Raw genomic sequence first — 13,492 nt, 5'->3', positions numbered from 1 at the left:
GTATAATGGAAATCTTTTCCGGTAATAGCAAATATATTAGTGATTTAAAGAAACTTATTTTTGAAGCAGATAAAATTATACAACAGCATCAACAGGTAAGTTGAATTTTTTAAAAAATTATTACATTAAAAATTGAAATGAATAACTTCGTATTGCGAAATTCTTATTCTTCTCGCCTTATTTTCAGTTAATTGAACTTGATATTAATTTGAATATAAATAGAGAGTCACTTTCAGCATTAAGAAGAGAATATAGTCAAATTAACCCATTAAAAAAGAACAACAAAGTGATAACATTAGAAGGGTTAGAGTATAGCCAATTTGATATTTCAAATAAGTTATTGAAATTAGGAGATTTCTTTATAAGTACTTCAAATTATATAATACACAAATATTTACTTGCAGAAAAGAAGGCAATAAGTGAATTAATTGAACAAGTTAGAGAAAATAGATACAAACAAGTTGAGAAATTTTTAAATCTTCATCCAAACATACCAGAAAGTTCTTTAAGTGAATTGAGCTTTATTATCAATATTGCTAAAAAAGATAAACCTAAAATTAATTTAGATAATAATAATAATAATAACAAAATAATTGGTCAATATATTAAGTTGGTACCTACTTTTAAAATTTTTGAGAGAATTGAAGACCCTTTAGACTTTAATTCAGTTGATTAAAGATTTAGATATGTCTCAAAATTTTCAAAATATACTAAGAATTAATGGAATATTAACTTATGTCGAGAGTAATTTCTCAATAACCAAATATTTAGCTCAAGATTATAAAAGTTTAGAAAATGATAAAGTTCTCATATATATATATAATCATGGGTTTCCAGATTATTCAGTAAATTATAATGATAAGGAAAATATTATTGAATTTCAAATAGTCAATAATTATTCAGGTTATTCTGAAGCTTATAAGTTGGAGATTATTAAACATTTAATAAATGATAACATTAAATTATCCAGATTTTGTGGAAAAATGAGGGATATATGTTTATCTGAAAATCACATAAATAAGTTGAAGGAAAAAAGTCAAATTAATAAATTTTTATTTATATCATTTAATACAAATGGAATTGGCGAATTAAATCAAAGAGGAGAGTTTTATAATAAAACACTAACAAAAGATATGTATGATATTGAGACAATAGTAGAATTCTTTTCAAATGTATTATTTAAAAATTCAAGATTAATAATGATCGGTATAAGTACAGGTGCATTTTTAACATTTTCTTATTCAACAAATTATACTAGAAGAAACATAAAAGACGAAAATAATTATTTTATTTCAAATTCTAATTTAATTGGTATAATATGCATTGCATGTGTAGACAATATTCCAGAAAGTTATAACTTAGATTTTAATAATGAACAATTATATGAATTTAAGGAATTAGGATATACAAATATTAATACAAAAATACCAATAGTTAATAGTAATGTAAACAAAATAAATGATGAAGTTAAATTAATATCAAAAGATTATTTGGAGTCATATAATATATTTCCAACATATAATTTTCTATTAAAAAATAAAGAAAAGGTGATTAATTGTCCAGTATTATTAATACACGGTACTGATGATCAATCGGTACCTTTTAAAATGTCATTGAATTTATTAAATTTAAATAATGATTATAGTAATAAAAATAATAAGTATTTAAGACTTGTAGAAATTATTAATGGTAATCACTTGTTAACTAATTCAAAACATATAAAAAAAGCACAAAATGAAATTTCAAATTTTGTGTTAGAAATAATTTAAGTTTAAAGCAAGTAATATCTATAGATTGGTTGATCTAAGTATAGGAATACTATTACTATTGTTGATATTATTGTCAGTAACGTTTGAATTTTGATCCAGGAAAGAAATTACATTATTTAAATTTATGGTATTATTTGAAAATACTATTTCATTTTCATTTTCTGGATAAAGATAAATAATGATTGATTTGAAAAATAAAAGGCAAAAAAAGCTTACCATCCAGATTTACAAGCTTTTCAATAGTAGATAGTTGAGATTCAATAGCATCTTTTTGATATAATTGAATAGAATCTATTATATTAACTTCAATTGCATCATCAGTATCTTTGTTTTTGTCAATATCACAAATGCTCAAGCACGTTTCTGCAATTACGTGTAAATTCAGAAAAGTATTAGTAAGTTTTCAAGTAAATCAATTAATTCATCCACTCTAACAAGAATTTAGAACTTATAGTTGAACGCACCTGGTAAAATATTATTAATGTCAGAATCCCATGATTTTAATTCTTTTTCATCCAAGACTTTTTCAAGATAGTGAATATGATGTATACTAAAATTTGAATCAGATATCATTATTTCTGAATTGAATATGTATTCATTTAATTTGAAATGATTACAAGTGTGTGCTTGATTAATTTCATATATATTTATATATATATTTAGATGTATTTGTAATATTATTCATTTACTTTTTAATAAAATATTAATGTTGAAATTATTAAACCTAATACCAACTTGATTAAATTGTTTAAATAAAAATAGCACCTAAAAGTGGCGCCAAGAATGGCGGCAAGGTGCAATAAATTCAAAATTGAATTTTGAGGATTTAATTGGAAAAATAAACTTTCTGATTTATTACTTGTAATGAAATTGAATGAAAATTGTTCATTAAATTTCTTTTTATTTGCATTGAATGCTATACTATGTGATATGAAAATTTATCTATATATATACATATAAGTTCGTACTTGTATATATATAAAAATATAAATTATATGATGTATTAATAATTTTTACAAATGAATTATTGGCTCACGCAATATAAACATGTGAATAAATATATTACGTGATTAAATTGTTTAAGCATTTTTGGATGTACTATTAACTAGGTAAAATAAATAACTAGTCATTTCCAGGATTAAATGAATTTGAATATATGAGCAACAGAAACAAGTAATAAATACTGAAAGCAACTATTCTTAAAAAAAGGATTTATTATTTGAAGTTAAATCGATAATAATAAAGGTAAAAAACAAATCGCACTATAAATACACACGTTTTGATGACTGAAAACAACATTAACAACATTATTATTTTGAGTTCAAGTTCTGAAAGTGAAAATGAACGAAAAATAACTAAAAAAATCAGAAAAGTCAGGAAAAGTATTCAAAAAAAGAAAACAACAGAAGGAAATTGCACGGAAAATGGTGAAAATATTGAATATTCTTCTGAAATAAGCCAACATAGGGATCACAACTTAGCAGTAGCAATATCTTCTTCATCATCATCTTCATCATCATCTTCTTCATCATCCTCATCGTCTTTCCAAAATAATTTATTAGAAGACGTATATTTGGTAAATGAAGAGGATAATAGAACAAACTTTCAACAATTAATGGAAAACGAGGACGGCAATAGTGATGATAATGTTCAAGTGATTGAAGTAATTGATTGTAATAGTAGCAGTAGTAGTAGAGTCAATGCTAATACTAATAGAAGAAACACTAGAACGCCAGTATACACGAACTTTTCCTCACCAACATCATCCTTATCTTCATCACAATTATCCTCAAGAGGATTATTTAATATATCATTAAATGAGCTATCAGGAAATACCTCAAATAATTTTCCTCTATTTGGAGTATATTCCAATATCATCAATTTTCTAAACAGTTCAATGAATTCCTGTAATATGAACAATCATCAATTTAAGAATCAAGTAATTGAAAAGCCAGTAGAACTAACTCAAGAAGAAAAAGAAAAAGCTGCAAAATTCACGTGTCCTATATGTTTAGAAGATTGGGATAATATTATGTCTAGAGCATTAGCCATTAATCAGTTTCTCCCTAATATTCGAACTCCTGTGGTTATTACACGTTGTGGACATCACTTCTGCCTTAATTGTGCAGGAAATCTTGTTCAAAGAAAACAAAAATGCCCAAGGTGTAGAAGGAATCTTAACAAAAAAGATTTTATTAATTTTTATGTATAAATTAATTTCCTTTTCATTTTATTAATTTTAATTTAATTACACGTATGGCGGGAAACATGTATTATCTCCATTTTTTAATTAATGACTATATAATCATAGTAGCTTCTTTTATCTTATATATCCCCTTTTTTAACCCTTACCTCAATTCTTATTATTACTATTATTAATCTCCTTCCTATCCTTCTTTTTTCATTAGTTCATATATTTGAAAATGTTATTTTCCTATTTTGGCGGGAACAGTTCATATCTGAAATAATGTGAAAATATTGAAATGTCAGGTCCGAATTACATGCAATGGGATTAAATTTAATGAATGTGTATTAAATTTTAACGTATACGTAAACTTATTTTACGTAATAATAATTAAAATGGTGAAGAATTATAAGAATATCCAAAACTTATAAATTAATCATTTAAAAAAAAAATCCAATTGGATATTAATAAAATAATAGAATAAAATATTAGATATCTAAATGCATGCAAAAAAAACAAATAAGTGAAAAAATTATACAGATACAGAATATTACTATTCTTAAATTATTAGTAAATAATAATTTTCTTAATTATTATATCGGCTAATATACATATTTATTTATATGTAACTTAAATTATATTAATAGTGTTATTTTGAAAATCGCAAATTTATCTAAAGAATGAAAGCAGCAAGACAAGTAGTTACAAGTGGTAGTCCAAGAGTGGAATTACAAAAGGATACTTATTATATAGAAAATCACGTAAATTGCAATGATCCAATCACATTATCAGAAGGAAGTATTAAAAATAAAATATCAGTAAGGTGCTCCCAAAATAGCAGAATTATTGTTGAACAAAAAGTAAATAGCATTTTTATTGAAAATTGTGTAGGATGTATTTTCCTAGTAAATGGTGTAATTTCTTCCATAGAAATTGTTAATTGTGATGATATCAAATTACAAATGACGGGTATTGTTCCAACCATTTCTCTTGATAAATCAAATAAAGTTAATATCTACACATCTAAAGAGGGAAAGAATGTTGAGGTTTATAGCAGTAAATCAAGTGAAATGAATCTACTCTTTCCAGGAGAAGAAGAAGGTGACTGGAAAGAACTTGCAATTCCTGAACAATTTGTTACTAAATACAATGAAAGTAAAGGTAAATTAGAGAGTGTCGTTTCTCCATTATATGGATAAATATATACTTTACATTAAAAAGAATAATATCTATCTAAACTTAGACTGATATTTATTAAAAAAAAAATGAATATCGTATTACAACTTAACTTCAACTTAGATGTAAGAAATGAAGAAAATATTAAAGAAAAAATCGAATAAATAGAAATAGTGAAATAATTATCGTGAGAGAAATTTGAAATATCTCTACTTGTATGTAATGTTTTCCACTAATTTAAAAAAAGGTTGATTCTTCAAACTTCTCACATTTTCCAACGTATTTAACAGAATATTTCTTCTAATTTCAATTCGTTGTAAGTCACTGAAAATATAGATTATCTGGCATAATATGGTATTGATACGTGTATTATCTAACTTATTGCATTGTTTTCTTAAATTCCTCTTTTCTATTTTTTATATCCAGTCTAATCTAATTTTTCCTCCAAATTATTTTTACATGCATTTACACTTTTTTTTAATTATTATCATTTATAGAAACAATTTCCCGCCATACGTGTTTATTAATCATCTTTAAAAAGAATGCTCAAAACTCACAAATATCTATCTGTGAAAATAATAGAGATGGAAACAACAAGGAGTGAGTACGAGTTTTGTCAAAAAATTTTGGATAATTATGACAGGTATAACAATACTATAAAGAATAATCAAGGATGTAGTCATGATAGGAGTAAAGAGAGAGAATTATATGAGAGATCTACTAGTGATAAACTAAAAGCTATCAGATTATTTTGTGACGTAAGTTGATTTTTTTTTTCTCACCTCTCCTTTCTCCTAACCCCTTTCCACCATTAAAATTATAAATAGAAAGAAATAAATAACGAAAAACTTACTTATTTCTTATATTTATATTCCCGAGATTATCCAAATTCATTCTCTATAAATTACTATTCATTTTTTAAAAAAATTTAATAATATAATTTATTGCTATATAATACCAATACCAATAATAACTATTTTAACTTATAGGAAGGAAATAAAAAATATAAAGATAATAAAATTGAAGAGGCAATATTAGAGTACAAGAATGCACTCATTTATGTAGATTATACTTTTCCTGAAAACAAAAATCTAGAGGAAGAATATAACCAACTTATTACACGTATTAATCTCAATTTGTCTGCGTGCTTTTTAAAAGTTAATGTAAGTTTGTTTATTTATTCATTCCAATATATATAAAAGTTTATAAATATAGGAATTCAATATGGCTATGCTTCATTGTAATAATGTACTAAAAAATGATCCTGATAATGTTAAAGTAAGTACTTAATATATATTCCATTTCTCTTAACCAAAATAATAATCATTCTTTTCATATTATTGTCATTCATATTATTATTATTATCCAAATTAATTCCCAATCAATTCTGTAATAACATTAAAGGCATTATACAGACTTTCACAAGCTTATATAAATATTTACGAGTTTAATAAAGCCATAGAAATTATTGATAAAGTTTTATCTACCCAAATAGATGACAAATCAGCCTTTATTAAGTTAAGAAATGATATTATTTTAATGGAAAGTAAATATAAGAGCTCCAATACTGATAAATATAAAAGAATGTTTAATAAAAACTAGAAATGATCATATAATCAATATTTATCTTTAATTTCTTATTTATATTTATTTTTAGTTCATATTAACCCTCCAATTCAAACATGGATGTTGTATTTCACTTGTATGAGTATTATTACCAACTGAAACACTATTTTGACTATGATTGTGATTACTGTTATTATTATTATTATTTTCAATACCTAATATTCCTCCAATACTAATATTACTTGTATTCTTAATATTATTACCATTAAATTCGCTAAACACACTGTTAAAATAGTCCATTTCATCAATATATGGTCTGTTACTTTTTTTATCATTATTTGAACGAGTTTCATTTATACCAGAAAGCATTAAATTTGAATTATTTAATGAATTTTCATTATTACTAGTTAATGCCATCTGACTTTTATATTGAATGTCACTTATATTACCTGAAGATTGATTATTATGAGTATGATATAAACAATTCAAATTCTGTTCTTCTTCACTAATACAGGAATTGTTCGTATTTGAAATATAACAACACACTGAAGGCAATGGATGCATTACATTTGCATTATTACTATGACATCCGTTACCTTTATCAGTACCAGTGCCAGAATTATTACTATTACTATTACTAGAATTTAGTTTATTTGGATTAATATTCTCCCTATTTTCCGCTGCTCCATCAATATAATAGTAAAAAGAATCATTATTCTTATTGGATTTCTTCTGTAAACCATATAATAAATTCTCTGAATAATTTGTTGATGCTGTTGTAGATGGAGATGGAGTTGGAGTTGAATTATTATTGTTATTAATACTTTGATTATTATAGCCCATAATTTTTCTACAATTATTTACCATACTATTCATTCTTATATTCCCAGAAGATAACGAATATCCTCCAACATTACTGTTACTAGTGTTATTCGAATGGAAATGTTTTTGTAAATCCTCGATCAAAGCTGAATTTATATTTGAAGTTGAATAGTTGCAGCTGTTTATCTCTGAGATAACATCTCCTCCTCCTCCCAATAAAATATCTTCTTGATGAATTTGATGTATTGCTATACTATTACTGTTATTATTATTATTATTATTACTAATTCCACTATTAATACTCGCATCACCTCTATTTATGTTTACTCCATTACTATTGCCATTAATAATACTTGTATCTGTAGTGGTAGAATTTGTATCAATACTTGTATTATTATTATTATTATTATTTAAAGAGTTCATTCTGGAAAATAACTCACTTTCATTAATCATATTCATAGAAATCTGGCCGTTTACTAATTGTGTATTACTATCAATATTTGCATTTCTTTCAATTATATTATGATTGCAAAATACATCATTAATACTATGGCCACTCTCTATTAACTTATTTAGAATCATTTGAGATTGTGCCAAATGATCCATAAGATTAATATTGCCTTCATCATTTGAAATTCCAGAATTGACTACTGTATTCAATCCGTTTTTTTCGGATACTAACAATGATGATCCATTAGAGTTCAGTATGCTGTTATTATTAATATAATTATTGCTGCTTGTATTACTATTAGATTCACCAATATTATTAGCACTAATATTATTATTATTATTATTATTATGTGAACTGCCAATGGACGAAATATGATTCACTACGGAATTTGCAATAGGAATTGTCATATTAATATTTGGATGAATAGCTGGATTATTATTAATACTACTACCACAAGCAGTAGTAGTAGTAGTAGTATTAGTAGTAGTAGTAGTAGTAGTAGTAGTAGTGTTAGTATTAGCAGTAGTAGAAGTACCAGTACCATTATTATTGTTATGATTAGCAGTATTTAAGTTAATGGGTGGATTAGATGAATTTAATATATTAGCTGTACTACGACCTCTTTTTGTGTGTGGTCTTTTTGAAGAACATCCTCTATATAATAATAATAATTCCAGCTTAGCTTCAATCTGAAAAACACAAACTTTTGGTAACGGGATATCCTCAACAAGAAATTCTGGAAGTGCTAAAGATGTTCTACTTTTTTTGACATCAATATCTCTCTCTCCATCTGGTATTACCAATTGAGTATGTCTTGTATCCCCTCTTCCTGGTGATAATAAATTAAAGTGTTCATAACTTTTTTGATTATATGGTGGTATTCTAACTAATAATCCACCAAATCTTAATGCTCTATATAAATTATCACTATTTAAACATGTTGGTAAGTCTATAGTTTGCACATCCTTATCACCATTCACCAACTTTCGAATGATTAATGCATTCTTTCCATCTAACCATTTTGCTAAATATTCATCTGTTAAATCCAATGGAATCTCAGCAATCTGACCATCATCATCATCATCTACTTCCTCCATTACTTCAGTGTAATCCACCAATAAATTACCATTTCCAGTGTTATTATTACTACCAGAAATATTACTAATATTTCCTATACTTTCCCCAATTCTATTACTACAGCTTTCTCCATCTATATCTAATGTCAAACTATTATCAATATTACTTTCATCATGAATAATGTTATTGTTACCTGCATTGTTATTACAATTCATACCTAATAATAGATGATTATCCAATATTTCATTCTTTCTTCTTTCATTTACTAACAATGGTATACCATCATTTGTTCTGTTTTCTAAATTTTTAGATTTACCATGATTTAAATCTAATGTATTATCTAATAACAATATATTTTGTTCTCCTACTGCTATCATACCTTCTCCCGTCATTCCCATGCCTCCATTCATAAATCCTGATATTTCTGCCTCATCAATTTCATCTCCATTAGGAATTTCCCCAATTACTCCACCATTTATTCTAGGTAATATTGGCATTGTACAATTTTTCATTCCAATTTCACCAATACTTGTGTTGTACTTTATTTCTTTTCTATTCATTTCAATACTTTCAATTCCATTATTATTAATATTTGAATTACTAATCATCATATGATTATTTATTCTCCCAGGAATACGGCGATTGTAGTAACCTCTTGCCCCACTGGATCTTCTTCCACTATACTTAAGTGAATTGGTCTGTTTTCTCAACATATGATCTCTCATAATATTACAGGACTTAATAAGTTGTTGAATAAATCTATTTAAACATTGCACTCCCTCATTTAATTGTCTTTGTACTTGTTCTTCTGCTGGATGCAGCCTTCCCGTTTTATAAGCATACGACCAGAATTGCCTATCGTATGGAATTTGATTTCCATGCCGTTGTAATATAAACGCAGCAATCTTTCTAGGCAAGCCCTCTACTATATTACTCAGCCATAATTCTCTTACTCTTGCTAATATTTTCCTACTATTTGATTGTGCTGGTGTACCACTGAGATATCCTGATAATAATAATGAGCTATTTTGAATTATATTCCCAACACTAACTCCTGTATTTGTGTAGTTACATACAGAATTCCCCAAATTATTATTATTACTACTGTTATTAGTATTTAAACTTGTATTATTACTGTTATTATTATTATTATTAATACTACCCGGTCCATTTACAATAATATTATTTAAAATCCCTGCTTTTGCATTTAAATTTAATGCATTTGATGTTGATGATGAATTTGAGTTTATTCCTTTGAAATTTTGATTTTTTTCCGGTTCACTTGATTGAGTATTGCCTAGAATAAAGCTCCCATTTATGTCTGAAATATTTTCCTCATCTTTTCTTACAGTAATAATATCTTTATTCATCCCTGTAGAATACATTGGAGTCGTTGTTAAAGACATTGAAGTTACTATAGATTGTGGCGATAACGCTCCTATTAAGTTTTCTGAATCTGTAATGCTTTCATGACAGCCATTATTTATCTGATTTCCTTTATTTTGCACTCCTTTTTCGTTATAGTATATCAATAGATTCTCATTAACCATACAATTACAAATCCTCCCATCTTTACTTGAAATATTATTACCTTTATTCACTGGATAACTGCAATGGTTACAAACTACTTTCCCACTATAAATGCTAGTCTCAATATTAGAATTTTGATTTTGATTTAAATTATAATTCAAGTTCATACTTTCCCCATTACAGTAACTAGATAAATAATTCTCAATAACATCATTTTTATTATTTTTATATTGTGGATGCAAAACATTATTAGTAATATTTACATTACCGTTTACTGAGTAATGTCTTGAAATTATTTCATCATAATTTCCTTTTGGAAGCTGGTCATTATAGTTATAAATATTATTAGTTTCAATTGATCCATTAAATTCTTTGTTATTACCCCCATTCAAAATAATTACTTTCTCTGTAATTTTTTCATGGTTTATATCGTCCAAGACTGTCTCCATTACTTTCTTTAATCTAGTTTTCCTTTATTTTATTTTATCCTTTTTTTAAAAAAATTTTGTTTTATTGTGAAATATAGCTTACCAAAGCTGTAGGTTAAATTTAGTAACCATTTATCGAAAAATACATGTATAATTTAAATTTTCAGTTTTTTTATTTATTTGATCTCAACATTCAATAAAAGATTTATTCAAACTCTTTCAGTGCAAGCTGCCTTTTAACATATATATAGATTAGCAACTACTTTTTTTTTATTTTATTTGATTTACTTGAATTAAATTTGTGGGTATTTCTACAACAATCTTTATTTGTTGCAAACTCTCCTAATTTTTAATATTTCCTTTCTTTCCAATCCTCAATCTTCCTCCTTTGGCTCATTAACTTTATCAGTACACCTCTATATATATTTTTTTTATTTATTTTTCCCCGTTTACGAGATCAAATAATAAGTACGTAGATATTTAGATCATTTATCCTCGTATTTAATTATTATTTAAGTACCTCACTGTAAATAATAAATATTATATTTTCTCCTCACATAAAGTGCATTGGATATTTACAATTTATGTATATCTTTATATGAAGTGCATTATCTGTGCATATTTATCAAAATATAATGGGCGCCACATGCTTTGAGAGCAGAGCTGATTTTTTTTTGATATTTGCTATAAAAGTTATAATATTTGAGTAATCGTAATCTTTTTCTTCTTCTGCAAGCTTTATTTTTCTTTCAAAAGAAAAGTCTTTCAAATATGTTTTTTCCATAATCATCCAATGTTCTAACTTTTTTCTTAATTATAAAAGTACCTTTATTGTATTATATTCAAAGAATTACAATTCTTTTTTAAATAAATAAATTCTTCAAAAAAAATAATGAAGCATTTTTTTAGCCTATTTAAATTCTAATTATTGAACAAATTTTTTTTCTTAAAATTATTACATCATTTTAAAAATTATCCACATGCATCATTGCAATATTCCCTATACCGGTGCATGTGAGACCACATGTGGGGAAATTTGGCGCCATACATAATATTTGTATAATTTATCGTCTAACAGGTTTTTAAGTAAATATAAATTAATTAAATTGGAGGAAAGAAAAATTTTATCAATAATATTGTTAGTTTTCAAGCAATCAAAAATCACCATTGTTTATTTAGAAGCCAACATTGAGTCAATAAATTAGAGCTGGTAAACAATATTGTCATTCGAAAAGAAGCTTTAAGCAAACAAAAGTGAATTAAAATATCGGATTTTATAACAATTTCTTTAATCAAGTGAAATATATAAGGCAAAATATACTAGTGACTTTTTTCTAGTTTAATTAAATACGAGAAAAAAAGAATTAAAGTTAAACTAATACAAATTAATTTTAAATTATGTCTACAGTAAACTCAAACGAAGTAGTTAATGAAAATAGTGAAAATCAAAATAATTTAAATGAAACAGTCTATAATGGGCCATTAAAGCTGGAACATCTTCTTCCAAGTGGACTAACAAAGAGGGATTTAGAAATACTTCGTGAAAATGGATACCATACAATAGAATGCCTTGCTTATGCCCCAAAAAAAGCTTTGTTATCAGTTAAAGGAATTAGCGAGCAGAAATGTGATAAAATAAAATCCGCATGTAAAGAATTAGTGGCAATGGGATTTTGCAGTGGAGCCGAATATTTAGAAGCTAGAACTAATCTGATCAAATTTACAACAGGTTCTAGCCAACTAGATAGACTTTTACAAGGTGGAATAGAAACAGGAAGTATTACAGAAATTTTTGGTGAATTTAGAACAGGAAAGACTCAATTATGCCATACTCTTGCAGTAACTTGTCAGCTTCCTGTTGAACATAAAGGAGGTGAAGGAAAGTGTTTATGGATTGACACCGAGGGTACTTTTAGACCTGAGAGAATTGTTCAAATTGCTGATAGATTTAATTTGAATGCTTCAGACTGTTTAGATAATATTGCATATGCTAGGGGATTTAATACTGAACATCAGATGGATTTATTGCAATCAGCTGTAGCTATGATGACAGAATCCAGATTTGCATTAATGATCGTTGATAGTGCAACTGCACTTTATAGATCAGAATATAATGGAAGAGGAGAATTGGCAACTAGACAAAGCCATTTGGGACAGTTTCTTAGAGCACTTCAAAAAATTGCAGATACTTTTGGTGTTGCGGTTGTTATCACTAATCAAGTAATGTCAAAAGTAGACGCAATGGCAGCCATGTTCCAAAATGACAAAGTACCTATTGGAGGTAATATTATTGCTCACGCTTCACAAACTAGGCTATTCCTCAAAAAAGGAAGAGGTGAAACAAGAATTTGCAAAATTTACGATTCTCCAAATCTACCTGAAGGGGACGCCACCTTTTCTATCACAGAAGGAGGTATTAACGACCCTAAAGATGAAAAGTAATTCAATAACGTTAGTGAAAAGCATGAGAAAGCCACGATTTCAATGT

The 13,492-nt window shown here is 26.4% G+C and overlaps 8 protein-coding genes across 8 annotated transcripts; 6 read left to right on the top strand and 2 right to left on the bottom strand.

Annotated features, from left to right (window-relative positions):
• Positions 1–5: 5 nt before the first annotated feature.
• ELE39_002795 (uncharacterized protein) lies at positions 6–676 on the top strand (the record flags this gene model as incomplete). The annotated part of the gene is made up of 2 exons (XM_067345899.1): positions 6–95; positions 188–676. 2 exons carry the CDS (start codon positions 6–8, stop codon positions 674–676), a joined length of 579 nt encoding a protein of 192 aa, XP_067201757.1.
• A 10-nt stretch (positions 677–686) lies between these two features.
• On the top strand, positions 687–1,769 carry ELE39_002794 (alpha beta hydrolase; the record flags this gene model as incomplete). The annotated part of the gene is made up of 1 exon (XM_067345898.1): positions 687–1,769. One exon carries the CDS (start codon positions 687–689, stop codon positions 1,767–1,769), a length of 1,083 nt encoding a protein of 360 aa, XP_067201756.1.
• Positions 1,770–1,923: 154 nt separating this feature from the next.
• Positions 1,924–2,342, bottom strand: ELE39_002793 (uncharacterized protein; the record flags this gene model as incomplete). The annotated part of the gene is made up of 2 exons (XM_067345897.1): positions 1,924–2,132; positions 2,234–2,342. The coding sequence occupies 2 exons, from the start codon at positions 2,340–2,342 to the stop codon at positions 1,924–1,926; spliced, it is 318 nt and encodes a 105-aa protein (XP_067201755.1).
• A 709-nt stretch (positions 2,343–3,051) lies between these two features.
• On the top strand, positions 3,052–3,981 carry ELE39_002792 (ring domain; the record flags this gene model as incomplete). The annotated part of the gene is made up of 1 exon (XM_067345896.1): positions 3,052–3,981. One exon carries the CDS (start codon positions 3,052–3,054, stop codon positions 3,979–3,981), a length of 930 nt encoding a protein of 309 aa, XP_067201754.1.
• A 653-nt stretch (positions 3,982–4,634) lies between these two features.
• On the top strand, positions 4,635–5,153 carry ELE39_002791 (adenyl cyclase-associated protein; the record flags this gene model as incomplete). The annotated part of the gene is made up of 1 exon (XM_067345895.1): positions 4,635–5,153. The coding sequence occupies one exon, from the start codon at positions 4,635–4,637 to the stop codon at positions 5,151–5,153; it is 519 nt and encodes a 172-aa protein (XP_067201753.1).
• A 561-nt stretch (positions 5,154–5,714) lies between these two features.
• Positions 5,715–6,420, top strand: ELE39_002790 (TPR domain-containing; the record flags this gene model as incomplete). The annotated part of the gene is made up of 3 exons (XM_067345894.1): positions 5,715–5,888; positions 6,120–6,293; positions 6,346–6,420. 3 exons carry the CDS (start codon positions 5,715–5,717, stop codon positions 6,418–6,420), a joined length of 423 nt encoding a protein of 140 aa, XP_067201752.1.
• Positions 6,421–6,783: 363 nt separating this feature from the next.
• ELE39_002789 (uncharacterized protein) lies at positions 6,784–11,025 on the bottom strand (the record flags this gene model as incomplete). Its single annotated transcript, XM_067345893.1, has 1 exon — positions 6,784–11,025. The coding sequence occupies one exon, from the start codon at positions 11,023–11,025 to the stop codon at positions 6,784–6,786; it is 4,242 nt and encodes a 1,413-aa protein (XP_067201751.1).
• A 1,377-nt stretch (positions 11,026–12,402) lies between these two features.
• Positions 12,403–13,446, top strand: ELE39_002788 (DNA repair rad51; the record flags this gene model as incomplete). The annotated part of the gene is made up of 1 exon (XM_067345892.1): positions 12,403–13,446. One exon carries the CDS (start codon positions 12,403–12,405, stop codon positions 13,444–13,446), a length of 1,044 nt encoding a protein of 347 aa, XP_067201750.1.
• Between the last annotated feature and the right edge of the window lie 46 nt (positions 13,447–13,492).

Source organism: Cryptosporidium sp. chipmunk genotype I (assembly GCF_004936735.1).
Source record: "Cryptosporidium sp. chipmunk genotype I strain 37763 chromosome Unknown contig_31, whole genome shotgun sequence".
NCBI classification, from domain to species: domain Eukaryota; phylum Apicomplexa; class Conoidasida; order Eucoccidiorida; family Cryptosporidiidae; genus Cryptosporidium; species Cryptosporidium sp. chipmunk genotype I.
The sequence above is the reverse complement of the archived record's forward strand: the minus strand, read 5'-3'. Positions and strand labels throughout refer to the sequence as shown.